Source organism: Piliocolobus tephrosceles, chromosome 18 (genome assembly GCF_002776525.5).
Source record: "Piliocolobus tephrosceles isolate RC106 chromosome 18, ASM277652v3, whole genome shotgun sequence".
Classification (NCBI taxonomy): domain Eukaryota; kingdom Metazoa; phylum Chordata; class Mammalia; order Primates; family Cercopithecidae; genus Piliocolobus; species Piliocolobus tephrosceles.
In genome coordinates this window covers 71,202,057-71,226,906 of record NC_045451.1, presented here as the reverse complement: position 1 = coordinate 71,226,906, position 24,850 = coordinate 71,202,057, and the positions used below count along the sequence as shown (strand labels likewise).

Below are 24,850 nucleotides of genomic sequence, written 5' to 3'. Positions count from 1 at the left end.
CCGGCCACAGCCCCCCAGCCCGGGAGACAGGGGGAGACCCCGTCAAAAAAAAAAAAAAAAAAAAAAAAGGTAAGGTTATCTGGGTCCTCAGCTGATGCTTGCATTGAGACGGTTCCTGCCTCTAAGTGCTCCCATGCGAAACAAGCAGGCCACCATCACCAAAGCCTCCAGCACCTGCTCAGCGTGGCCTAGTCCTTCCCCAAGGTGCGTGCTGGGGCCGCGCAGGGCTAGTGCACACGCTCTCTCTTGCAGAGGATCAGCACGGCCACCGGCGAAGGCAAACATTACTGCTACCCGCACTTCACCTGCGCCGTGGACACAGAGAACATCCGCAGGGTGTTCAACGACTGCCGCGACATCATCCAGCGGATGCACCTCAAGCAGTACGAGCTCTTGTGAGAATGCTGCTGCCACCCCGCGATGGAGCGGCGCCCCAGACCGCCTGCCTGCCAGCCCCATGCCATGGTAGGAGGCAGGGTCTCTAGTTCCATCTCGCTGCCGTCTGTCCCGTTCTGTGTCGACCACCAAGCCTCTGGCTACCTCTGTCCCCTCAGGTTTGGTTGTGTAGCTTCTGTTGTCATTGAATACAACCTTCCGCAGCATCCCACCCCCAAACCACCGACTCTCATTGCTGACACTGCAGCAGAATCTCTCCGGGTGGGAGCCCCTTTACTCATTCTCCCTTTATTGATTCATCGAGGAGAACTTGGTAGATGGGGAGAAAACGCAGTTTGCTTTTTTCCCCACGTTGTCAAGCGTGACTGCAAGAGCCTACGTGCGGTGCCGTGAGCCGCAAGAGCTACGTGCGGTGCCCTGAGCCGCGGCCCCCTCTGATTTCCCCTTTATGAAGCTGCAGGTTGACGAGCGATGGTCCCTTCCCATCAGCCTTAGCCCTAGACTTAGAGTCAACCCCAAGCGACAGAGTGACCAGAAACCCTTTTACAGTCACATTCAGAGTCGCTGCTGGCCTCAGGCATTTGAATTAGAGCTACTTTGAGCCTCTTACATTTAGGCAGAAAACCTACCACATTCACTACTGCAAAATGTGTCTTGTATAAAAATGATTCTCTAAACTTTCACTATACTTAGGCATAGTCTTCTTTCTTAGATTCTCTTCGTTGTTGTCCCTACTGCTGGTTTATTATACTGTACAGACCACAAAATGTAATATTCTTTTGTATAACTACTAAAGAAAAATCCTTGTAGATCTTTGTGCCTTCACCATGGCTATCTATACCTGTACATGAAATGTATTTGTATTGTGCTGAAGAGCTTAATGTCAACATTACCTGCTGCTTACTCTGAAAAAAGGAATGAATGGTAGCTGTAGAATTTAGGATATTTCATAAGGTTGGCACTTTATAAAATACTCCCTGATTTAAAAAATTGTAAGTTATCCACATTCATCATCCACATTCTACCAACAGTGTCGTACCAACATCACAAGCTGTTGCAACCACCTGCTCGCTCTTCTCTGAGCTGTAAAAACCTGAACTCAATTCAGGGGTACAAATTGCAATCTCATCTTTTCAGGGTACCAGGGACTTTTTTCTCTCTCTCTAGACAGTATGTTTCCTAATTAGTCTGCTAAGGAAACACTCCTTCAGGTTCCCTAAGTGGGAGCAGGTCCATCATTTCCTTAGTCACAACTCTGGACACAGGCTACATCGTCCAAGTAAACAAACAGAGAAAAACAAAACGTGACGTGTCAATGTTTGTGTCTGCCTAGGAGAATAAGGATGACAGCCTCACTTGCGTTTTGAAGAAGAAACATTACAAAACCTTACTCTGAAGTATGAAGTCAAAAGATAATGGCTCTTTCTCACACTCGCAAGATTTACACATATAGCCTCAAACATTATGACACACAAACAGTATCTAGAAAGTAAGAACCGTTGTAGCAATGACACTTCATGTTCTATCTGCAGCCAGAGTTGAGGGTAGTTTTCATAGGTCTAAAATAATCTGTAAAGATGTCCAAAGTTAAATTTTCAACAATACACATCTAGAGGAGTGACAGCCTATTACTTCATTACTCTCCTTTTAGTCTTTAGTCTGTAATATTTTCAAGTTTACTCTATAAATCAGCATTTTGTAATCCTTTATAACTCATCCAGATTTAAATGCTACTTTTTCATGAAGAAAGGATGACAACTTTATAGACAGTCAGTGCAACACACACATATTTTATCTCATCACCGTCTTCCTGCCCTTTCCATCCACTGTCTCATAAAACCCTCAGTTGAACTAAGATAAATACAATAGAAATTATTTGCAGTTCCCCTTGCACTGTCAAAGTAAAACAAGAAAACTGAAAAGCTACACCTCCAGCAAGAAAGAGAAGTATGTTGTTGTATGCATCCTCAACAATTACCCTCTAACTAAACATCCTGTTTAAGAGTTTAATTCGCCGGGCGAGGTGGCTCAAGCCTGTAATCCCAGCACTTTGGGAGGCCGAGACGGGCGGATCACGAGGTCAGGAGATCGAGACCATCCTGGCTAACACAGTGAAACCCCCGTCTCTACTAAAAAAATACAAAAAATTAGCCAGGCGAGGTGGCGGCACCTGTAGTCCCAGCTACTCGGGAGGCTGAGGCAGGAGAATGGCGTAAACCTGGGAGGCGGAGCTTGCAGTGAGCTGAGATCCAGCCACTGCACTCCAGCCTGGGCGACAGAGCCAGACTCCATCTCAAAAAAAAAAAGAAAAAAGTTTAATTCAAACAAGAGCCAGACTGTTAAGAAAAAAACAGAAAGAAAAACTTTTATCTGGCTTACAATTATTAAAGCATTTATTTTCAGGTACCAAAAGCCATATCCCATTCTACTTTTCAAGTTTCTTTTGATCACTGACAGGCATTATCAGACGTAACAACCTGGTCTCCTATAGAGAAAATTACATTTATTTAAAAATCTGATTCCATTAATTGATCAAGTATAAAAATCTACGAAAACAGTATGTTCTGCATATCACATCTGTATTTTTTTTTTTTTTTAATTTTTTTTTGAGACAGAGTCTCACTCTGCTGCCCAGGCTGGAGTGTAATGGCGCGATCGCGGCTCACTGCAACCTCCGCCTCCCGGGTGCAAGGGATTCTCCTGCCTCAGCCTCCCGAGTAGCTGGCATTATAGGCGTGTGCCACCATGCTTGGCTAATTTTTATACTTCTAGTGGAGAAGGGGTTTCACCATGTTGGCCAGGCTGGTCTTGAACTCCTGACCTCAAGTGATCCACCCGCCTCAGCCTCCTAAAGTCCTGGATTACAGGTATGAGCCGCCGCGCCTGGCCACATCTGTACTTTCAAAGGTACAGCTTTACGGTACATAGGAATTCGAGAACCACTTCACAGGATGAGGGAAACAGCCCAATATTTACGTATACACATAATCCCAAGTGTGTGCTGAGGCCACCAGGCCCTTCCTGGGGGAACAAGGACTGTCGTGCATGTGAGTGACGACATTACTAGCATTTAATACTGTACAGATGCAACCTTTGATGATACATATATTTGATAAAAATGAGAAAACAGATTTGTTGTAGAGTACCTGTCCACTTTGCTAGCATGAGAACAGTACAATCAACTATTTATTTTGCAGTTACTCGTGTCAGTGATTGAGAATTTCTGTGATGTGCAGAGAGACGGCCTGTCATTGGTCTCATCATCCACTTGATTCTAACATGATCTCTGCCCAAAGTTCCACCTCTTGGGCTTTGATATTTACAATGGCGCCTGCTCTTCATCCTGTCTTACGCTTTCTGAGCAAGTTCAAACCAGAAAGGAAAGGTGAGGCTAAAAGCCCCGAGTGAGAGAGTGTGAGGACCACAAGGAAGCCTACCGCTCCGCAGTAGATGACCAAAACCACGTCCTCACGTGGGAGGTAGCACTTGGCGAGGGCGTAGTCTGTGGGCGTGATGCTGCCCTGGAAAGGAAAAGGGAAAGTTATGCCAACAGCACCAGGCACAGGTTGAACACCACAATCTTAGAAACAGCAGAGGGAAGCCTGCCCTCTCAGGTCCCCCTCAGGGGAGGCAGGGAAGGGCCCTGCTCCCCTGAGAACAAGGGGGCCTGGCCTTCCTCCTGCACCAGGCCCTTCCCCCAGAGCCCGACCAGCCCAGGCTCTGGCAGGAGAGACAAGTAAGGCCCAAGTGTGCCTGGTGGAAAATGTCTGGGACACTGACCTGTCAAAACTGGCCCCTGGCCCACCGGGTTCCCATCACATATAATGGGAGATCTGTGACAGAGATTCAGAGAGGTACCTGGAGTTCCAAGGTCACTGGTCAGCAAGGAACAAGCAGGGAACGGTGTCTTCCTGCCCCTGATGCTCAACTAAGCATCTGTTCCCTAGAAGTACATGTGTCCAGGTCGTCTCCGTGGGCTTTTCTCTGCAGATACGTTTATGTGGAATGACGGTGACAAATGTTCTCATTTACTTGAATTTGAAAATGTGAGGGTTTCCCCCACCTTTTAAGAAGTAAAAGAACCTGTCATACCAGCATCATGAGCTGGATGGAGGAGCCCATGGCTGAAAGGAGTTAAAATGCCCAGTGGTCACTAAGTGAAACACCTTTTATCAACCTGCAAAGGCTGTAGCGTTCTCTGCCAGGTCAAATGGGCATGTTTTGAAAATAGGAGACGATGGCTGAGTATAGCTAATGAATAAATGGTTGTTTCTTTGGAAAAGTAAACACATACAGAGTGTAAGAGGAGACGCCATGGCCCTCCGTGAAGGATCAACTCCACCTGGACAGTGCCCTGCCCTCACTTCCCACACAGACCGCCCAGGAAAGTCAGGCTGATTGGTTCCCGGAAGGGTGTCTGGCAAGAGGCAGTGCATGGAACTACGTGTAGAGGGAGGGAAATCTGTGTGTGACTTTTGTAAATTTTTACAGATTGCAGCAATTAAATAGTTGATTACTGTGTTGATTTAAATACTTATAGAAAGCTTTCAGACAAAAATAAACTTTCACGTTACCATGATGAAACTGGGGTTGTTTCTGTTCCTCCAACTGAAAGATGGGACGCTGAGCTCGGGGACTCGGCCCCCGTGGTGCACCTCACAGGCGCTGTGCGTGTGGCCACTGAGAACCAGGCGCGGCTGGAGCCACCACAGGAGCTGACAGCGGCCGAGAAGACAGCAAAGCAGGCTGTTAGCTCACCCTCAACCAGGCTCTCACCGCTCAGCAGACAGCCGCTGGCCATCGCTTCTTTCATTAAATTAAATACTAAATCCTTATTTTGAAGGACTGGTTCTTTTTTTCCTTAAAAATCCTTTGGTTTATTTATACTAAATCAAAGGTAAGGTCAGCCCCTTTGAGTCTACTGTTCTCATTCCAGATTTTATCTACTTTTTGTGCTTTTTTATCTTTATAAGTATTTTATACATTTATCTTATAAATATTTCCTATATTTATATATTATATATAATGTAATAGGTATTATATAAATCTATATAAGAAAATGCATTTTAATTTTAATTAAGTCCCTAAAAATTTGACTCTTAAGTTCCATTCACATTTCTAAACACATTCAAGTTGATGAAAAACTCTGAATACAAAGAATAGCTGAGACTATTATTGACTTCAGGGTAGGAAATAGAAGTAGGTTGACTGGAAAAAAAAAAAAAAAGAAAGCGATTAAATCATGGTGCTGTGAAAGCCAGGCCTCCACCCCTGTCCCCAGGTGATAACTAAGTCATCAGCGTTTCAGCAAACACCTGCTCTAGCCTGTGCGCTCTGCTTGCTGACATGCAAGGAGATGAGAGTCACACCACGACATGAATTAGCATCATGACACCCTGGCAAACCTTTTGTGATGCCTCCCGTGAAAGCACGTCATAGTTCTCCTTGAATGGGATGTCCCTTTCCTCCGGAGGAGCAGCATCTTCCCCAGAACAGTTAGCATCACTTCTCCGATACAGAGGATAATGCTGTGCGGGGTGGAGAGAGGAGCTCAGGTGGCTGTCGTGAAACTGCGGGCTGCCCGCTGTCCGCCATGACCCCTTCCTCCCCCAGCTCACCTGCAGGAGGACGGGGGCAGACATGGGCAGCAGAGGCCCAGGTCCACACCGGCGGGAGCCACGTGCCTGCTGGGTACAAGTCAGGCCATTAATCCGCACACCTGACCCTCATCAAAGGGCAAGAAGAGCTGGGGGGCTGAGTACCAAAAGCAGAGCGACACGGCCAGAAGTCGCCTGTGGCGTTGAGATGCTCTCCTACCTCTCGGGAGCAGTTCAGTCTGTGAGAAACTTCAATGAGCTCTGCTTCTGCTTCAGAGCAGATGCCACAGCCGTCCCCGTTCAGCGCCACGCTGTTGACCATCACGAAGCTGAGACAGAGGGAATCAGGCAGGTGAGGCCGCTGGAGGTACCAGTGCTTTCTTTTCTCCACTGTTCCCATGAAAAGAAAGCTAAGCATCCAATGTAAAGAAACAAGCCCAAAGTAGTTTTCAATACCACCCAGAATAATTTGGTGTATTTTTTTTTTGAGACGGAGTCTCGCTCTGTCGCCCAGGCTGGAGTGCAGTGGCCGGATCTCAGCTCACTGCAAGCTCCGCCTCCCGGGTTCCCGCCATTCTCCTGCCTCAGCCTCCCGAGTAGCTGGGACTACAGGCGCCGCCACCTCGCCCGGCTAGTTTTTGTATTTTTAGTAGAGACGGGGTTTCACCGGGTTAGCCAGGATGGTCTCGATCTCCTGACCTCGTGATCCGCCCGTCTCGGCCTCCCAAAGTGCTGGGATTACAGGCTTGAGCCACTGCGCCCGGCCTGGTGTATTTTTAAATAGGAGTCAATATTAACAAAAATAGTATGACTGGGAGTTCAGTCTAAGACATGATTGAAGGGTTTTTGACCCTAAACTTGTGAAAAATCCCAGACGACAGAAGCTCTGCAGTTAGACTATGTCTGAGCTCATCCTCTAACCAGAACCTCATCTGTTACAGTTGCCTCTTCTGTGCAGAGGGCTGAGAACCCCCTCCCCACGCCATCAGCTGGTTGCGAGGATCCAATGAAATGACGTGGCAGGTGTTTAGAACACAGCCTGCCACTAGAAAGCACTCAGTGCTTGTCAGATATTGTGACTGACAGGTAGAGGGAACCCTAGGGTTCATCGGTGACATACAGACACACACAGCAAGTAAGGCAGAGGGTAGGGTGCCAGTTAGAGCGAACTGGCTATGGATAACCCACACTACGGTAGTAACAGAGTCCATTATGGTTAGACTCAACAGCCACATTTTTTTATGGACTCCCACTAAATACGCTTTTATTTCCTACACACATACCATCTTGGAATGACGAAAGTAACAGTCAGTAAAGACTGCTTGAAATTTAACTCATCCTAGAGATAAGGAGTGGAGTTACCAAGTGATCAGCAGTACGATGAGCTGTTAAAAGTGTCTTAAACACACACTTAGAGGGAACTAATTCTCACTGTATCATGTTTCTGTTTTGAGTCAGCCGAGGAAGCCGCCTACTAGAGAGACTGTGCCCTCCTGGCAGAGGGAGGGAAAGGTGAGCACTGGCGGTGAAGCCACGGGACAGAAATGACCTCACCTGCAGACCTGCTGTGTCCAAGGTCAACAGAGGGCTCGGCACCCACAGGAAGGACAAGATTAAAAGAGAAAAGGCTTCCACTCCCACCTGTTTTCTCTCCACCACGTCTATCATCAGGAGAGAGTATAGACTCCTGCCCACTGTGCTGCAGCCGCATACACAGCCCAGAAAAGATCTAGAGATGGGCACTGAGGTGGCCTCACAGACGGGAGCTGCTCATGGTCAGGCTAAGGGTCAGGGTGCTCGGGTCTAAAAGCCCAGGCCGATGGAGATGGGTAGCACAGAGCTACAGAAGCACTGTGACACACTTGCCACCAAATCCCATGACACCATAACTACGGGAACAGTCTTTGTCAAGTGAAATGAGTACATTTTGATCAAATAAAAAGACTCTTTTACAAAGTGGGCTGATGAAATTTGCACCACCCAGAGACAGGGCAGACGGAAAGAGGATCATTCCCACAGTGGCTGGGCAGAGTCATAAACTGACTGATTCATTGTGGGGTTGTCAGTAGGTTTCCCATCTATCGGCTCCCATGGCGAGCACCAGCAAGGACAGCCTGAGGCACTGCTGTTTAAAGATCGTAAACCAGGCTACACGGAACACGGGCAGATGACAGATCCCAGTATGGCAGGCAGCTTTAGAAAATGAAGTTTCCAAGGACTAAAGGTCTTGGAAGAATTCACAAATAATACTCACTTAATGCCTTTCCAAGAAAACAGTCTTTCAGAGCTGAACACTTTCTCGAAGCGTTCCACTTTGTATGTGTTCATCCTATATTCAATTGTGAGAGGAAACATTTTTCAGGACAAGCCATTTTAGACACTCCTAGAGTTATCATGAACACAAAATAACTTTCAAGACTGGAGTTTCACACTAGCATTATTAGTTAAGGGCCCCACCTGGCCCCAGGATATCAAAGCTCAAATTTTAGTTCCACTACTTACTGTGAAGCCTGGGCCAAGTTACTCAGCTGCACAAGGCCTCATTCTGCATTGGTACCACGTAGGTAAAACAACAGGACCATGATAAAGATGAATGTGTGAATATACGGAAGTAAAGTGCTTGAAACAGATGGCACATTACAAGCGCTAGAGCACTATATAAATGTTAGCTGTTAGAGTCTAAATGATCTTGTTTTTTCATTCCCAAAGACAATGATTGGCCATTAAATGTACATTTCAAGTTAGACGTTTCCCAAGGGCACATACAATTCATTCATTCCACAGGTATTTGTTGAGGGTGGACTATGCACCAAATAAAAACCCCTCAAAGAGCTGAATATCCCAGAGCTTACATCTTTTGAGGAAAACAAATTTCAAGACAGCACAAATAGGGCTTTCACCAGAATTCCAACAGATTTAGAATCAGAGTTAACCGGCGCTCTCAGGGTGCAGGGCTTTCGTGAACTACTTACTCATAATGGAAGCCAATGTCATGGTTTCCAGCAACTACCTTCAGCTGTACATGACTCGGGTGTCTGAACATTTTCTGAAATCGCTGCACATCATCCGCCCAGGCCTGAGGGAAAAAGAAAAAGCTCTGGAGCCAAAGAACCATCCCTGCCCTGTGGCTAAAAAAACATGATCCCTGTTTTGTGAAGTGTAGTGGTGTGATCTCTGCTCACTGCAACTTCCATCTTCCGCATTCAAGCGATTCTCCCGCCGCAGCCTCCCGAGTAGCTGGGATTACAGACACACGCCACCATGCCTGGCTTTTTTTTTTTTTTTTTGTATTCTTAGTAGAGACAGGTTTTCACCATATTAGCCAGGATCGTCTTGACCTCCTGACCTCGTGATCCACCCACCTCAGCCTCCCAAAGTGCTGGGATTACAGGTATGAGCCAACGCACCAGCCAATGATCCTTATTTTGATGTGAGAAGTGAATGAATTCCCCTGTTTAAATCAGATGTCCATAAAGATAATGTAGAACTTTTTTTTTTTTTTTTGAGATGGAGTCTTGCTCTGTCGCCCGCCACCACGCCTGACTAATTTTTTTGTATTTTTAATAGAGATGGGGTCTCACCATGTTAGCCAGGATGGTCTCGACCTTCTGACCTCAAAATCCGCCTGCCTTGGCCTCCCAAAGTGCTGGGATTACGGATTATAAGCGTGAGACACCGCACCTGGCCACAATATGTCTTTTTTAAGACTACAATTAATACTTACTGTTATTTAATTTGATGCCAAGTTTTTGTTTGATTTTGTTGGTTTTTTGAGACAGGGTCTCACTCTGTCACCCAGGATGGAGTGCAGTGGCTATGATCTTGGCTCATTAGAACCTCCGCCTCCAGGGTTCAAGTGATCCTTCTGCCTCAGTCACCTGAGTAGCTGGGATTACAGGCGCCTGCCACCATGCCCAGCTAATTTTTGTACTTTTAGTAGACACAAGGTTTCACCATGTTGGCCAGGCTGGTCTTGAACTCCTGACCTCAAGTGATCCACCTGCCTCAGCATCCCAAAGTGCTAGGATTACAGGCGTAAGCCACCAAGCCCAGCCTGACACCAAATTTTTAAATGGTATCTTCTCCCATCTTAAAACAATAACTGGCAATTCCATAAAATATTTGGTTCATGCACCTATTATTTCAAGATCCCCTGAAGACCATTCATAGACCCTGGTGGAGAAATGCTTCAGATCTGGGCATGCTGTAAGAACAGGCTCTTAGAAAATGTCCAGTAAGTTCTTCATGTGTCCCAACCAAGACGAGGTTGAGAACATCTTTAAAAGTGGCATTCCCAGCCGGGCACGGTGGCTCGTACTTGTAATCCCAGCACTTTGGGAGGCTGAGGCGGGCAGATCACGAGGTCAGGAGATTGAGACCATCCTGGCTGACACAGTGAAACTCCATCTCTACTAAAAATACAAAAAACAGCCGAGCATGGTGGCAGGAGCCTGCAGTCCCAGCTATAGGCAGGAGAACGGCGTGAACCCGGGAGGCAGAGCTTGCAGTGAGCCAAGATCGCGCCACTGCACTCCAGCCTGGACCATAGAGTGAGACTCTGTCTCAAAAAAAAAAAAAAAAAAATGTGGCATTCCCCTATGGCTACAACTGTGGAAATGAAGTAATGAGATGTGGGAGAAAGAAAGACAAAAAATACTTACTGTAACATATATTTCAAAATTATTCTGATACTTGCTTTAACTATTAAAACTTCAGAGTTATGTTAGTGTAGTTCTTATTTTTATAAAGCTAAAAATATCAATTGTATAAACACCCAGGGTAGAGAAAAAAACAAAAAAAAACCCTCTATTCTAGATGGTAACCAACTTTATCCTAAACGTTGTAAATCTGGCAAAACCTAAGGAAACATGCTGGATAGTGTCCTTGAATACATTTACAAAGATTCCACTTTAACAATAACATTTAAAGTTAGATGGCTGGGCGCAGTGGCTCACACTTCTACTCCCAGCACTTTGGGAGGCCAAAACCGGCGGATCACTAGAGGTCAGGAGTTTGAGCCCAGCCTGGCCAACATGGTGAAACCCTGTCTCTACTAAACATACAAAAATTAGCTGGGTGTGGTGGTGGGCGCCTGTAGTCCCAGCTACTCAAGGAGGCTGAGGCAGGAGAATCACTTGAACCAGGGAGGCAGAGGTTGCGGTAAGCTGAGATCACGCCACACACTCCAGCCTTGGTGACAGAGCGAGACACCAGCTTAAAACAATAAAATAAAAAAAATAAAGTTAGAGTAACATAAAATCAGAATAACAGACATAGAAAAACATAGAATATTGCCCTTAATTTGGAAAAGCAACATATCTATCCAACCTCATTTTGTAACTAGTTGTTTTTACATAACATTTCCACTATCTCACACTGAATTATAGCCCAGAGGATAACAAACATTGCCACTCTGTGAACAGTGGTTCCTGTCGACTCCGAAACAAGCCTTCTCTTGCGTAGCTATTGAATTGTCCTAGGAAATGCCAGTAAGGTTTTGTGGGGTTTTGTTGTGGGTTTTTTTGTTTTGTTTTTGGTTTGGTTGTTTGTCTTCCTTGATTTTTATCTTTATTTTTTGAGACAGGGTCTCAGTCTGTCACCCAGGTTGGAGTGCAGTGGTGCACAGCTGATTGTGGCCTCGACGACCTCCCAGGCTCAAGCGATCCTCCCACTTCAGACTCCTGAGTAGCTGGGACTATAGGTGTGCACCACCATGCCTGGCTAATTTTTGTATTTTTTGTAGAAACAGGGTCTCACTAAGTTGCCCAGACTGGTTTTGAACTCCTGGGCTCAAATGATCTTCCTGCCTTGGACTAGGCCAGGAGCGGTGGCTCATGCCTATAATGCCAGCACTTTGGGAGGCCAAGGTGGGCAGACTGCCTGAGCTCAGGAGTTCGAGACCAGCCTGGGCAACATGGTGGTGAAACCCCACCTCTACTAAAATACAAAAAAAATTAGCCAGGCATGGTGGTGCATGCCTGTAATCCCAGCCACTCAGGAGGCTAAGGAGGGAGAATCGCTTGAACCCAGGAGGTGGAGGTTGCAGTGACCCAAAATCACACCACTGCACTGCAGCCTGGGTGACAGAGTGAGACTCTATCCCCTCCATCACAAAAAAAAAAAAAAAAAAAAAAAAAAAGGCAGGCAGAGTGGCTCACGCCTGTAATCCCAGCACATTGAGAGGCCGAGGTGGGCAGGTCACCTGAGGTCAGGAGTTCGAGACCAGCCTGACCAACATGGAGAAATCCCATGTCTACTAAAAATACAAAATTAGACGGGCGTGTTGACGGATGCCTGTAATCTTACCACACAAGAAGCTGAGGCAGGACAATCGCTTGAACCCGGGAGGCAGAGGTTGCAGTGAGCTGAGATTGCGCCACTGCACTCCAGCCTGGGCAACAAGAGCGAAACTCCATCTCAAAAAAAAAAACTCCTCCTGCCTTGCGCTTCCAAAGTGCTGGTACTATAGGCATGTGATGAAGTTTTTTAGACTATACCCCAAATTAAATATTTTCCAAAAACCATTAGTGACTGAACATTTTTAAGCAGCAAGAACAGTTCACGTCTTCATTTGTTTTGTTCCAAGGATGTAATAAGCAAAACATTGTGACAACTAAGGTGAGAGAACAGCTTTTCTCTTTGGTTTGTGGACTCTTACATTACCCCAATACCCAGGCAGAGGTCTCAGCCCCCTCTGAAGGCAGAGGATCCTCACATCAAGTCCCCAGGGCTCTTTCTGCAACTCTCACTCAGAAAAAAGAAAATCAGAGGAGAATAGCAAGTCCCTTTTGTAGCACAATTCTCATAATGTCGTGGTGCAATAAGAGTGTGAAATTAAATGTACATTTCAGTATGTATTTTGCGATGTCAGTCACAACTGAAATAACATCTATCTTGCCCATTTCTCCCTTTCCCAAGAGGTTCACAAAACAGTGTATTCCAAGTAAATGATATCTGGCTAATCGACCTATTTCCTACATAGACAAATGTTTACGATTAGCCAACCTAACTCGAGATTGAGTGGTTCTAATAATCTTAGATAGCCTGTGAATCCTAAGCATCTTCCAGATAGCCTATGCATTTTTTAATATCAGTAGTAAGTACAACTTCCATAAAACTTCCAACTCGAGCTGACATTGCTTCGTGGATTCTCTGGGCTACTTGTGCCGGCCCTCAAAGCAGGATGAGGGCACCTGGAACAGAGTCCTACCTCAGGGGTGCTCCACTTCCCTTCATCAAAGACATCCCCCAGGATGAAGACGACTTCCGGCTGCAGCAACCACAGAGCTGTCTGGAAGGCTCTCTCCATCTGCCATTCCCTTGACACCAATAGGAAAAAGTAAGGCGTCAGTCTTTCCTGGGTGGAGGCTACTCCTGCATGATGCACCATTTAAACAGCAAACTAAATGGTTCCACTCTCCTTCTTCCAGAGTCCCACTCTTGCATTCCCATCCCCAGCTTGAAGGGCCAAAGAGTCCATATCTGATTAAAGGTGGGGAATTAGGTATCAGAGAAGAGTGTGGCCACCCCTCCCACACACCCCAGACACTGTGGTGTGCAGGAGCAGATCCCACTCTGCACCCTGCAGCCATCACTCAAGTCAAGACAGCCACTGGATCTGAGAGAGCCTAATGCAGCTTCCAAAGATGTTCAATGTGGACTGATTTTGTACCACACAGAGGAAATGACTGTATCTAGCTTAATTTTCGCTTCTTCTTAAAGGGAATTCAACTTCCTTCTTTGCTTCCAAGTTGGAGGGGAGATGACGAGAGAAATAGGCTAGTCAATATCAAAACAGTAAATCCTGTAGACTTCAGACATGCAAGTAATCCTCCCAGAGGTAAAACAAGCAAATGAAAAGAGCCTGGAGGCCGGGCGTGGTGGTTCATGCCTGTAATCCCATCACTTTGGGAGGCCAAAGTGGGCAGATCATGAGGTCAGGAGTTCGAGACCAGCCTGGCCAATATCATGAAACCCTATCTCTACTAAAAATACAAAAAGTCAGCTGTGCATGGTGGCGGGCACCTGTGGTACCAGTTACTTGGGAAGCTGAGGCAGGAGAATTGCTTGAACCCAGGAGGTGGAAGCTGCAGTGAGCTGAGATCACGCCACTGCACTCCAGCCTGGGTGACAGAGACTCTGTCTCAAAAAGAAAAAAGAGCCTGGGATCTGCAATCTGACAGATAATGGCTTAACATCCCAGCTCAACCCACTGAAAAGCTGTGTGGCTTTGAAAATACTGCCTATTCTGCTTCCCAGTGTCTTCACTGGTAAATGGCGATTTTATTTTATTTACTTATTTATTTTTTGAGACGGAGTTTCCCTCTTGTTGCCCAGACTGGAGTGCAATGGCGTGATCTCGGCTCACTGCAACCTCCGCCTCCTGGGTTCAAGTGATTCTCCTGCCTAGCTGAGATTATAGGCATGTGCCACCACACTCAGTTAATTTTGTGTATTTAGTAGAGACGGGGTTTCTCCATGTTGGTTAGGCTGGTCTTGAACGTCTGACCTCCAGTGATCCACCCGCCTCAGCCTCCCAAAGTGCTGGGATTCCAGGTGTGAGCCACCACACCAGGCCGGTAAATGGGGATTTTAAACCCTACCTGCACAGGATAGTTACGGGGTTAAATGAGACAGCGTTTGTAAAGCATGGCACAGGCACACAGCAGGTGCACAAAGATGTCAGTGCTTGCTCAGCCCTCCCCGTCTTCAACCTAACCAAATCCAGCCTATGTCATTTTCCTAAGGAATCCAAACCTTTCCTTTTTTTTTTTTTTTGAGACGGAGTCTCGCTCTGTCACCCCGGCTGGAGTGCAGTGGCCGGATCTCAGCTCACTGCAAGCTCCGCCTCCCGGGTTCACGCCATTCTCCTGCCTCAGCCTCCCGAGTAGCTGGGACTACAGGCGCCCGCCACCTCGCCCGGCTAGTTTTCTGTATTTTTTTAGTAGAGACAGGGTTTCACCATGTTAGCCAGGATGGTCTCGATCTCCCGACCTTGTGATCCGCCCATCTCGGCCTCCCAAAGTGCTGGGATTACAGGCTTGAGCCACCGCGCCCGGCCGGCAGTTCCTCCTTTTTAAGGCATTTTCCTGGCTGCTGCTCCTCTACAAAAGGGAAATGCTATGTCCTGGGATATATAAATAGGGGAAAGTAGGCTGGGTGCAGTGGCTCACGCCTGCAATTTCAATGCTTTGGGAGGCCAAGGCGGGAGGGATCACTTGAGGCCAAGAGTTCAAAACCAGCATGAGCAACACAGCAAAATTCCATCTCTACAAAAGAGTAAAGATTAGCTGGGCGTAGTGGCACAAGCCCATTGTCCTAGCTACTTGGGCGGCTGCAGTGAGCTATGATCCTACTACAGCCCTCCAGCCTGGGCAATAGAGCTAGACCTCGTTTTAATCAGTCAATGTAATTTCTGGTCAGAGGAAGATTTTTAGATCCCAAGTTAACCACTGAATGGTACCCATCACCCGTAAAAGGCTTTTTACCCAAGATCTCTCTCAAAATACATTTCTCCATTTTTCTTATTTTATTTTACTTGTTTTTAGAGACAGGCTCTTGCTCTGTCGCTCAAGCTGGACTGCAGTGCCATGATCACAGCTCACTGGAGGCTCAAACTCTGGTGCTCAGAATAGCTCAAGCGATCCTCCTGCCTCAGCCTCCCGAGTAACTAGGACTACAAGTAGGCATAAATAGCAAAAATTAGCTATTTTTTGGTTTTTGTTTATTGTTTTTTTGTAGAAATGAGGTCTTGCCACATGGCCCAGGCTGTCTCAAATTCCTGGCCTCAAGCAATCCTTCACCTCCACCTCCTAAAGTGCTGGGATTACAGGCGTGAAGCACTGCACCCAGCTTCTGTTTCTCTTGATTTAATGTTATTCACCATGGAAAGTAAAAATCTACAAACAGCAGCAGGAAGAATGCACACAATGCTACTTGGAGAGACCAGACATCAATCAGGATCAATTTGTAAGACCAAGACACTGCAGGCCCTGCACCGGCCCTTCTTGAGCTCACGCCTCCTTTGGTTAAAACTCGTAGAAAAAAGGTATAGCTGCTCCTTCATTATTCTTTATTCTTTTGTTTTTGTTTTTGTTTTGAGATGGAGTCTTGCTCTGTTGCCCAGGCTGGAGTGCAGTGGTGCAATCTCAGCTCACTGCAACCTCCGCCTCCCAGGTTCAAGCGATTCTCCTATCTCAGCCTCCCGAGTAGCTGAGATTATAGGTACCCGGCACCATGCTCTGCTAATTTTTGTATTTTTAGTAGAGATGGAGTTGCACCATGTTGGCCAGGCTGGTCTTGAATTCCTGACCTCAGGTGATCCACCTGCCTTGGCCTCCCAAAGTGCTGGGATTACAGGCATAAGCCACTGCACCCGGCCTAAAAATAATCTGTTTAAAAAGCTTCCTGGTGAAAAAACAACAAAGGAACATGCAGGGGCAGGTGTGACTTGGAAAGACAGGACCTGATCCTTCCCTTGGGTGACAGCCACACATCTGCTCTGCTCCTCTGCTGTCTAGAGGCTGAAACCCAATAGGCTCAAAGTTACACAGCAGTGAAGGTGAGATGGGACCATCAACCCAGATCCGTGTCCTCCCTGCCCAGGGGACCAGTCCCGGCATCGGGCATTGCGTGGCATCTTCTTGTCATTGCGTGGCACATCTTGTGATGTTTCTTGTCTTAACCCAGTGACACACAAGGAGGCAGGGGCTCAGAGGGGCCCCAAAAACTTGTCCAAAGTCACAAAGCGACGTGGCCCAGATCCAACTCCCAAATTATGGGGCCCTGTATACATCCTCAGTAAATGGTAAATTCAAGGAAAAGTCAAATGTCCCTAAATGTCCTCCTTTAAGAGAAAAATAACTAAGAGTAACCTAAAGCCATTAAGCCTTGCCTATGAGGAGAGAGCTGTACCGTTTTGCCTACAGAATTTTAGAAAGATTCCTGATTTTACCTCTTACCTTCGTAATTTGTCCAGCCAGTGGCCTAGGAATTCCCCAAGCAAATGGGTGTCAGCCAAAAACATGGCTCTGAGCACAGGCTCACGTGTGGCCTGTTCGCCATCATAGGCTGTGGTGTTCACTTCAGGCCAATTACACTGAAAGATCGCTAAGTAATAGATTAAAAATTCACAAAAGAGAAGCACAGCAAAAACAACAGCTATGAGTTTCAACAGCAATAAACTCTTCCTCTTTAACGGATGAAAACTCTGTCTTCCAAATCCCAATTCGATCATAGCCATTTCTCAAGCAACAACAAATCCATCAAGGGTTCACCATGAGAAAACGGCAGAGCCCTGGGTAGGGTGATGGCATTCAGGTTTTAGCCGGGCACCTACAGGGAAAAGGAAGAGAATTCAGTTATGTTCCCTAATAATACAGGTATCACACCTCCCTCTATTAAGAACTAATGAGTTACATAATCCTATCTACATGTCCAAATTAATTGTCTTATACTTTTACAATAATATGCCAGATTACTAATAAGGAAAAAACTGACCTTTCCAACTCCTACAAGCTCTCCATACCTCCATATGCCAGAATAAAGCTATTAGAATGATCTTCTCACCAAGGCAATAGTTTCGTTAACATTCTAGAAATCATCACATGGGAATCCATGAGAATGAGAATGATGTGTGTTAAGGTAGGAGACATAATGGAAAATTCAGCGTTATTTGAGTGTAATTTGTCTCCTAGGATTCCCCACCACCCCTCCTTGACCTTAAAGATCAACAGGTCATAAGGCCCCTATAACATGTTGTTTTTGGTGTTAATTCATCACTTTTCTACTCTGCTGTTCCACAAAATCAGTGAATATTCATGGACAATGTGCTTCAAAGATCCAAGGAATTCATTCCACATTGGACCCAGAGGCCAGGATCTGACACTGAAACCACCTTTGCAAAATTATAATAGTAACCCAAATCTGACATAGTTGACTCCGTCTTATTTCTGACTGCCAAGCTGTCCTTGGTCATTCTTGGATATAGGCCAAGCTAACTTCGGGAGGAATTTAGTTTATAGGTTTTTGTTTGGTTGTTTGGTTGGTTGGTTTTCTTTTTGAAATGGGGTCTCCCTCTGCCACCCAGGTTGGAGTGTAGTGGTGTGATCTGGGCTTACTGCAACCTCCGCCTCCTGGGTTCAAGTGATTCTCATGCCTCAGCCTCCCAAGTAGCTGGGATTGCAGGCACCCATCACCATGTCCAGCTAATTTTTGTGTATTTTTTTTGTAGAGATGGGTTTTCGCCATGTTGGCCAGGCTGGTGTCAAACTCCTGACCTCAAATGAACCACCTGCCTCAACCTCCCAAAGTGCTGGGATTACAGACGTGAGCCACTGTGCCAGGCCAGTTTATAGTTTAACTATGAAGCAAGAATGATGATAATAGTCTCCTCCCTGTTCTGAAGCTGAAACCACCTTTGGAAACTAATGAAAGGTTTTGAGATTAGGATTAGGGGAGGGGCTTGAATTCTGCTGAATACAGTTTCTATAATCCCTTATTGCTCAGAAGTCATGTGGCCAGAGGTAACAAAGATCTGTGACTTCCCTCAATTTCTCCTATAGATAACATCACTATTGTAGACCCTAAGATTGATCTTTTGAGGTATTTTTCAGACTCTCGGGCAACTGATTTACCCCACCTGACTGACCCTGCCGGGACCCATATTTCGTGACTCAACTGATCCTCTGACCCCACCCAGAAGCAGGCTCAGCACACAAGGACCATTTTCCACGCCCCTGTGATTTCATTCCCAACCAATCAGCAACTCCTGTTCCCCAGCTCCCTGCCCACAATACCGTCCATAAAAATCCTAACCTCTGAGCTTCAGAGAGACTGATTTGAGTAATAATTCCATCTCAGTGGCCAGCCTTATGTTAATTAAGTTAATTAAACTTTTTTTTTTTTTTTTTGAGACAGAGTCTCACTCTGTCACCCAGGCTGGAGTGCCATGGCACAATGTCAGCTCACTGCTACCTCTGCCTCCCAGGTTTAAGCGATTCTCATGCCTCAGCGTCCTGAGTAGCTGGGATTATAGGTGTGTGCCACCACGCCCAGCTAATTTGTGTGTGTGTGTGTGTGTGTGTGTGTGTGTGTGTGTGTGTGTGTATTTTTAGTAGAGATGGGGTTTTGCCATGCTGCCCAGGCTAGTCTTGAACTCCTGGGCTCAAGTGATTCACCCACCTCAGCCTCCCAAAGTGCTAGGATTACAGGCGTGAGCCACCGTGCCCAGCCTAAACTACTTATTTACTGCAGTACCATAGTCTCAGTGAATGGTTTTGTCTGTGTAGTGGGCAGGAAGAACCTGTGGGTGACTGCAACAGAGCCACCATCTGTGAATGTGAATATTGAACACTGCAACCAGATTCTATGTTTTCACAAAAACGGTTTTCCCCTGCAAATATGCCTTAAAACTCTGGATGGCCTTCTTTCATAAGATATTTATGTATAGTGGCTTCTGTTAGGGAACCTTCAAATTTTTTAAGGATTCATCCCAAATATTACATGAGCTTTGCATCCTGTAAAGAAAGCATCTATTTCTGAGACCTCCGAAGAGACACGTTGGTAAAAGGCTACCCTGAGATAGGCTACAGATGGTGGCATTCTACCTCCAGGTTCTTCAACTTGTGCTCAAGATGAGAATCTGAGAAGGGCGGTGACCTTCCCAGGGAGGGTATAAGGAGCTCAGATGTCAAAGGAGCCCCTGAAGTCTTATGGGGTGGGAGCTTTGGGAGACACTGACCAAAAACCCTAATTGAACCAATAAAAAAATAAAATCCTTTTCTAGGAAGATGATTCTCTAACATGAACCTAGGACTTCATGTCGCACACAGGCACGGAGTCAAGAACCACCTCATGCCGCATAACTGCAGTCACCACATACCTTTATCTTCCAACTGGGGACAGCATTGAGTGAAAAATGTCACTAACAAAAATTAAAACAGAGCAATGGTGTAAACCAGGCCTGTCCCAGGCAACTTAGGATGTGCAGCCACCCTGTGCTGCCCGTAATCCCAGCACTTTGGAAGGCCAAGGCAGGTGGATCACCTGAGGTCAGGAGTTCAAGACCAGAATGGCCAATGTGGTGAAACCTCGTCTCTACTAAACACAAAAATTAGGCAGGCGTGGTGGTACATGCCTGTAATCCCAGCGACTCAGGAGGCTGAGGCAGGAGAACTGCTTGAATCCAGGAGGCGGAGGTTGCAGTGAACTGAGATCGTGCCATTGCGCTCCACCCTGGGCAACACAGTGAGACTCTGTCTCAAAATAAATAAAGGGGGAACAGCAAACAAATGCTGGATTTTAAGTATATCCTTTCAGACAGAGAGGTCAAAAGCAGCCTTGCATATCATCTGGAGTCAACTGCTCTTACTGAAATTCTCCTCCAGAACCCCACAACATATTTATCAGCTGGTCAAGCTGTACTTTATCTTCTTCACTTAGAACTTTTGTCACCTCTCTTTTCTCTAAGGCAAAGCACACATGCCGCATAACTGCAGTCACCACATACCTTTATCTTCCAACTAGGGACAGCTTTGAGTAAAAAATGTCACTGATAAAAATTAAAACAGAGCCATGGTGTAAATCAGGACTGTCCCAGGCAACTCAGGATGTGCAGCCACCCTGTGCTGCCCGTGCTTACGTTGACACAGAGGAGAAGCAGCAGTGCCTGTTTGCAGTCACCCACCTCCTCTGCAAGAAACTTCGGAACGGACTGCACAAGTGTCAGGAACCATGCACCAGCGTGGTGAAGGGCCTGGGTTCTCTGCTGGAGTGCCTCTAAGGGATAAATAACAGGTTCCTTAATGCCAGGCAATTTCCTTTGTTTTGATTAAATCAAATATGTCAAAGGCAACCATTCGATCTTAATATCTCATTTTCTTTCAAAAGGCCTAGAATCTCCTAAAATCCTAAAAGCTAAACCCAAAACCATAGTTGAAACTTTCTAACACTGTGTGTTTCCTCCAGCTGTACGGAACTAGTTGAGAGGGAAGGAATGCTGACCTTCTGGGGCGGGCTGAGGAGCCTTCCAGTATGCAAACCCTTGCTGTTTTGTAGGTTTCTGGTTTCCCAAGATGAAATACCAGAATGACAACTTGAAAATTGCTCTTCTACACCCCCTTCTTTTCATCAGAGTGAGCCTTGCTTGAGCAGTTATGACTAAGAGGTGCAAAAAGCATCAGTGAGTGGTGAGCAGGCTGGAGACAAGGCTGGCTGACAGCCCGAAGTGGGGCTCAGGGCAGGACAGTATGTAAAACTGCAGTCCTCCAGCTTCCTTGGATGAAGAGAGGATGAAGGACAGAGAACACAGAGACAGCCTGTGGGTGTGCACTTCCAGGCAACCTGGGCTCTCCCCGCCTCAACTCCCCACTGAGCTCACTCAGCAAAGGCCTCTTACTCCTCGTGCATAAGCGACCTTGATCTTACTGCAAACAAACCGGGTCAGGGGAGTTCTGGCGCTTCCCTCAAACTTCTATGTTGTTACAGGTTCTAGACAGGTATGAGCGGGGCGGGTGAGGGCTCTTCCCATCCACCAGGAATGTCAGGTGATCACCAGGTGACCATTCAACAGTTATCACATTGCCTCTCTAAAAACGATCATTTAGCAGCCAGCGCCAGGGAGAGACAATCTCCTGAGGGTCCACATCTGCCACATCAAAGTGTAAATTAAATGCAGATGCCAGGGAGAGGCAACTTCCTGGCCACACACATCAGGAGACAAAATGGCAGAGTATGACCTTCCGGGGGCACTCCACAGGAAACAGGAAGAAAGCTTCAGATACTCCACAGGAAACAGGAAGAAAGCTTCAGATACTCCACAGGAAACAGGAAGAAAGCTTCAGATGGGCATGGGTATAGCTTCCTAAACACACTGCTCATGCTCACCTCCCATGAGCAAGGAGGGCACTGTGCATGCAGGCAGCGCACCCTAAGGGAAGAATCATGGGGAAGGGGTGCAAGACAAGTGGGTCTGCCTAGGAAGTCCTAGGATTACAGTTAAACACTGCACTTGACCTTCACACTGCCCTACTGGGTCTCTTCCAAGTGTACTTTTCTTTCTTTCCTGCTCCAAAGATTTTTAATAACTTTCACTCCTGCTGCGAAACTTGCCTCAGTCTCTTCTTCTGCCTTATGTCCCTCAGTGGAATTCTTTCTTCTGAGAAGTCAAGAATTGAGGCTGCTGCAGATTTGTAAGGATTTGCCACCTGTAAATTGACTACCTTCTACCCCTAACATTCTTTTTTCCAAAAAGGAATTTAAAATATCCTACAAAGAGCCATTCAAGCAGAGGAAGACTTGGAAGGAAAGAAGGAAGGAGGATAGTAGAAAAGCAGACAAGAGCAGAAGGGGTTGAGGGAGGAAAAAGGACAGAGAGAGAGCAAGCTAGCTGGCTGAAACTGTTACATATTTTCCTGAGAAGACCCTGATAACCATGTGAAGCAGCTATCTGGTATAACATAATTTTTTTTTTTTTTGAGACAAGGTATTGCCCTGTCACCCACGCTGGAGTACAGTGTTGTGATCCCAGCTCAGTGCAACCTCCACCTCCAGGACTCAAACAATCCTCCCACTTCAGCCTCTGGAGCAGTCGGGATTACAGGTGGGTGTGCGCCACCACACCCCACTAATTTTTGCATTTTTTGTAGAGACAGGATTTCACCATGTTGCTCAGGCTGGTCGCCAACTCCTGGACTCAAGCAATCCACCGGCCTCGGCCTCCCAAACTACTGGGATTACAGGCATGAGCACTGCGCCCAGCCCAACACAATCATTTTTTAAAAGATAAGAGTGGCTGTGCAGGACATGGTGGTTCATGCCTGTAATCCCAGCACTTTGGGAGACAAAGGCAGGTGGATCATTTGATGCCAGGAGTTTAAGACCAGCCTAGCCAACATGGTGAAACCCCATCTCTACTAAAAATATTTAATACAAAAATTAGCTGGGTGTGGTTGAATGAGTGTGTAATCCCAGATACTTGGGAGGATGAGGCACAAGAATCACTTGAACCCAGGAGGCGGAGGTTGCAGTGAGCCAAGATCTCACCATAACACTCCAGCCTGGGCGACAGAGTGAGACTCCATCTCAAAAAAAAAAAAAGGCCGGGCGCAGTGGCTCATGCCTGTCATCCCAGCACTTTGGAAGGCTGAGGCGGGCAGATCACGAGGTCAGGAGATCGAGACCATCCTGACTAACACGGTGAAACCCCATCTCTACTAAAAATACAAAAAAATTAGCCGGGCGTGGTGGTGGGCACCTGTAGTCCGAGATCGCGCCACTGCACTCCAGCCTGGGCAACAGAGTGAGACTCTGTCTCAAAAAATAAAAATTAAAAATAAATATTAAAAAATTTAAAAAAAGATAACAGAGCAAAAACCTATTTAGAAAACTGTTGACAGCAGATCCTTAAACAGAACACCTTTTGGGCAGGGGGCTCACACCCTGTAATCCCAGCACTTTGGGAGGTGGGGGCAGGGAGATCACTTGAGGCCAAGAGTTCAAGACCATCCTGGCCAACACGGCGAAACCCCATCTCTACTAAAAATAGAAAAATTAGCCTAGTGTAGGAGTGCATGCCTGCAATCCCAGCTACTCAGGAGGCTAAGGCAGGAAAATCACTTGAACCTGGGAGGCACAGCTTGCAATGAGCAGAGATCAGGCCACTGCACTCCAGTCTGGGCGACAGAGGGAGACTGTGTCAAAAAGAAACAAAACAAAAAAACACCTTTTGCTCAAATCTTGGGAAATTCCTTTTCTTCCTCTACCAAACACTCATTATTGTCTTCAATGTTATGGCCAAAACATGCCCTCTTTTCCCCCCTGAAATGAAGACAGAGTAACTTGTAGGACTGACAGGCTCGGGGAAGTGATTGCTCCTCTCCCTAGAAACCGCACCAGCATTAGGTAATGAGGCTTCACTCCTACCGGCCAGCTTGCTTCCCAACAGGTATAAATTGACTTATTTCACTCACTTGCTGGGCCAAACCTTACCCCAGCCTCCTCATTTTCCGCCTCCCCATTTTCTGACTCAGATGAAGGAAACCTGCTGACAGCAGCACCTGGGAGCTCTGCAGACACCCCCCCACCCCCGGGAGGCCTACCTTTTTGTCAGGACAGAGGAAACCGTGAGAGCCCTGTGAGGAGTCAGCCACTTGTTCCTCGGTATTTTATCCCGCATGCTGGGAATAACCTCAGCAGAGATGGCAGCTGTGCTGAATCGGAAAGCAGCTAATGGCAGCACTGCTCTGTGACCTTATGCCAGCCACTTACCCCTCCTGAACCGCACAACCTGCAGTATCCACCTCAGTGCTTTTGTGAGGATTGATAGAAAAAAAATCAGAGCTTAGTCCTCAGCTTTAAAGTTCAAAATTTCTTAAAGTATTACTGTTTTCACTCCCAAATTCAATTTATCAGTCTCATTAAGATCATCAAACAATAACCCAGCAGGAACAGTGTCGAGCTTCCACAAGACAGTTCAGAGCGGCCCAGGATGGAAAGGCAGACTTGCACCTCTCGGGCACCTCCAGACACAGCTGTACAATATGGAAGCTACATTATATATTACCTATCATTTTCCAGGAAAATCACCAAGTCACCTCACCTTTTAAAGACAGAGAGATTGGTACGAGGCTCTAAGTTGGCATCTGCTTCCCCAAATCAGAATTCATTTATCTGAAATGAAACCAAATATGTGTGTTTCGTCGGTGAGTGAGCTTTCATTTAGTTAACTATTAACAGGAAACCTGACCAACTTTGAAAGTAAAAAAGAAGCTGAGAAGCTAAAGAAACAAGACATTGGGTTAGTGGCCAAGAATACCTATCTTGAATTATAATATAAAATACCTGTATTAGGCCGGGCG

General features: G+C 46.4%; 2 protein-coding genes across 14 annotated transcripts in view; one reads left to right on the top strand and one right to left on the bottom strand.

Moving 5' to 3' along the window:
- GNAL (G protein subunit alpha L) overlaps positions 1-2,525 on the top strand; it is a 211,471-nt gene extending 208,946 nt beyond the window's left edge. For both annotated transcript variants that reach the window (XM_026455998.2, XM_023228528.3), the window contains exon 12: positions 253-2,525. In XM_026455998.2, the coding sequence (XP_026311783.1) occupies positions 253-399 (147 nt within the window). In that variant the 3' untranslated portion in view covers positions 400-2,525. The remainder of the gene's footprint in view (positions 1-252) is intronic.
- The window catches only part of MPPE1 (metallophosphoesterase 1), a 37,260-nt gene that overhangs the window by 10,214 nt on the left and 2,196 nt on the right, over positions 1-24,850 (bottom strand). For 4 of the 12 annotated variants that reach the window (XR_003309745.2, XM_026455992.2, XM_026455995.1 and 1 more), the window contains exons 2-11: positions 24,592-24,662; positions 20,680-20,771; positions 16,955-17,327; positions 13,204-13,312; positions 8,966-9,069; positions 8,248-8,322; positions 6,214-6,322; positions 5,802-6,080; positions 4,971-5,111; positions 3,834-3,917 (exon numbers count right to left, since the gene is read on the bottom strand). Coding sequence is in view for 11 of the 12 variants with exons in the window: in XM_026455992.2 (XP_026311777.1) it covers positions 3,834-3,917; positions 4,971-5,111; positions 5,802-6,080; positions 6,214-6,322; positions 8,248-8,322; positions 8,966-9,069; positions 13,204-13,312; positions 16,955-17,235 (1,182 nt within the window). In the remaining variant the exon portion in view is untranslated. Of the gene's footprint in view, positions 1-3,339; positions 3,918-4,970; positions 5,112-5,801; positions 6,084-6,213; positions 6,323-8,247; positions 8,323-8,965; positions 9,070-13,203; positions 13,313-16,954; positions 17,328-20,634; positions 20,772-24,591; positions 24,663-24,850 lie in introns of those variants that run through there. The other 8 variants (XM_023228525.2, XM_023228526.2, XM_026455997.1 and 5 more) reach the window with 7 other exon arrangements.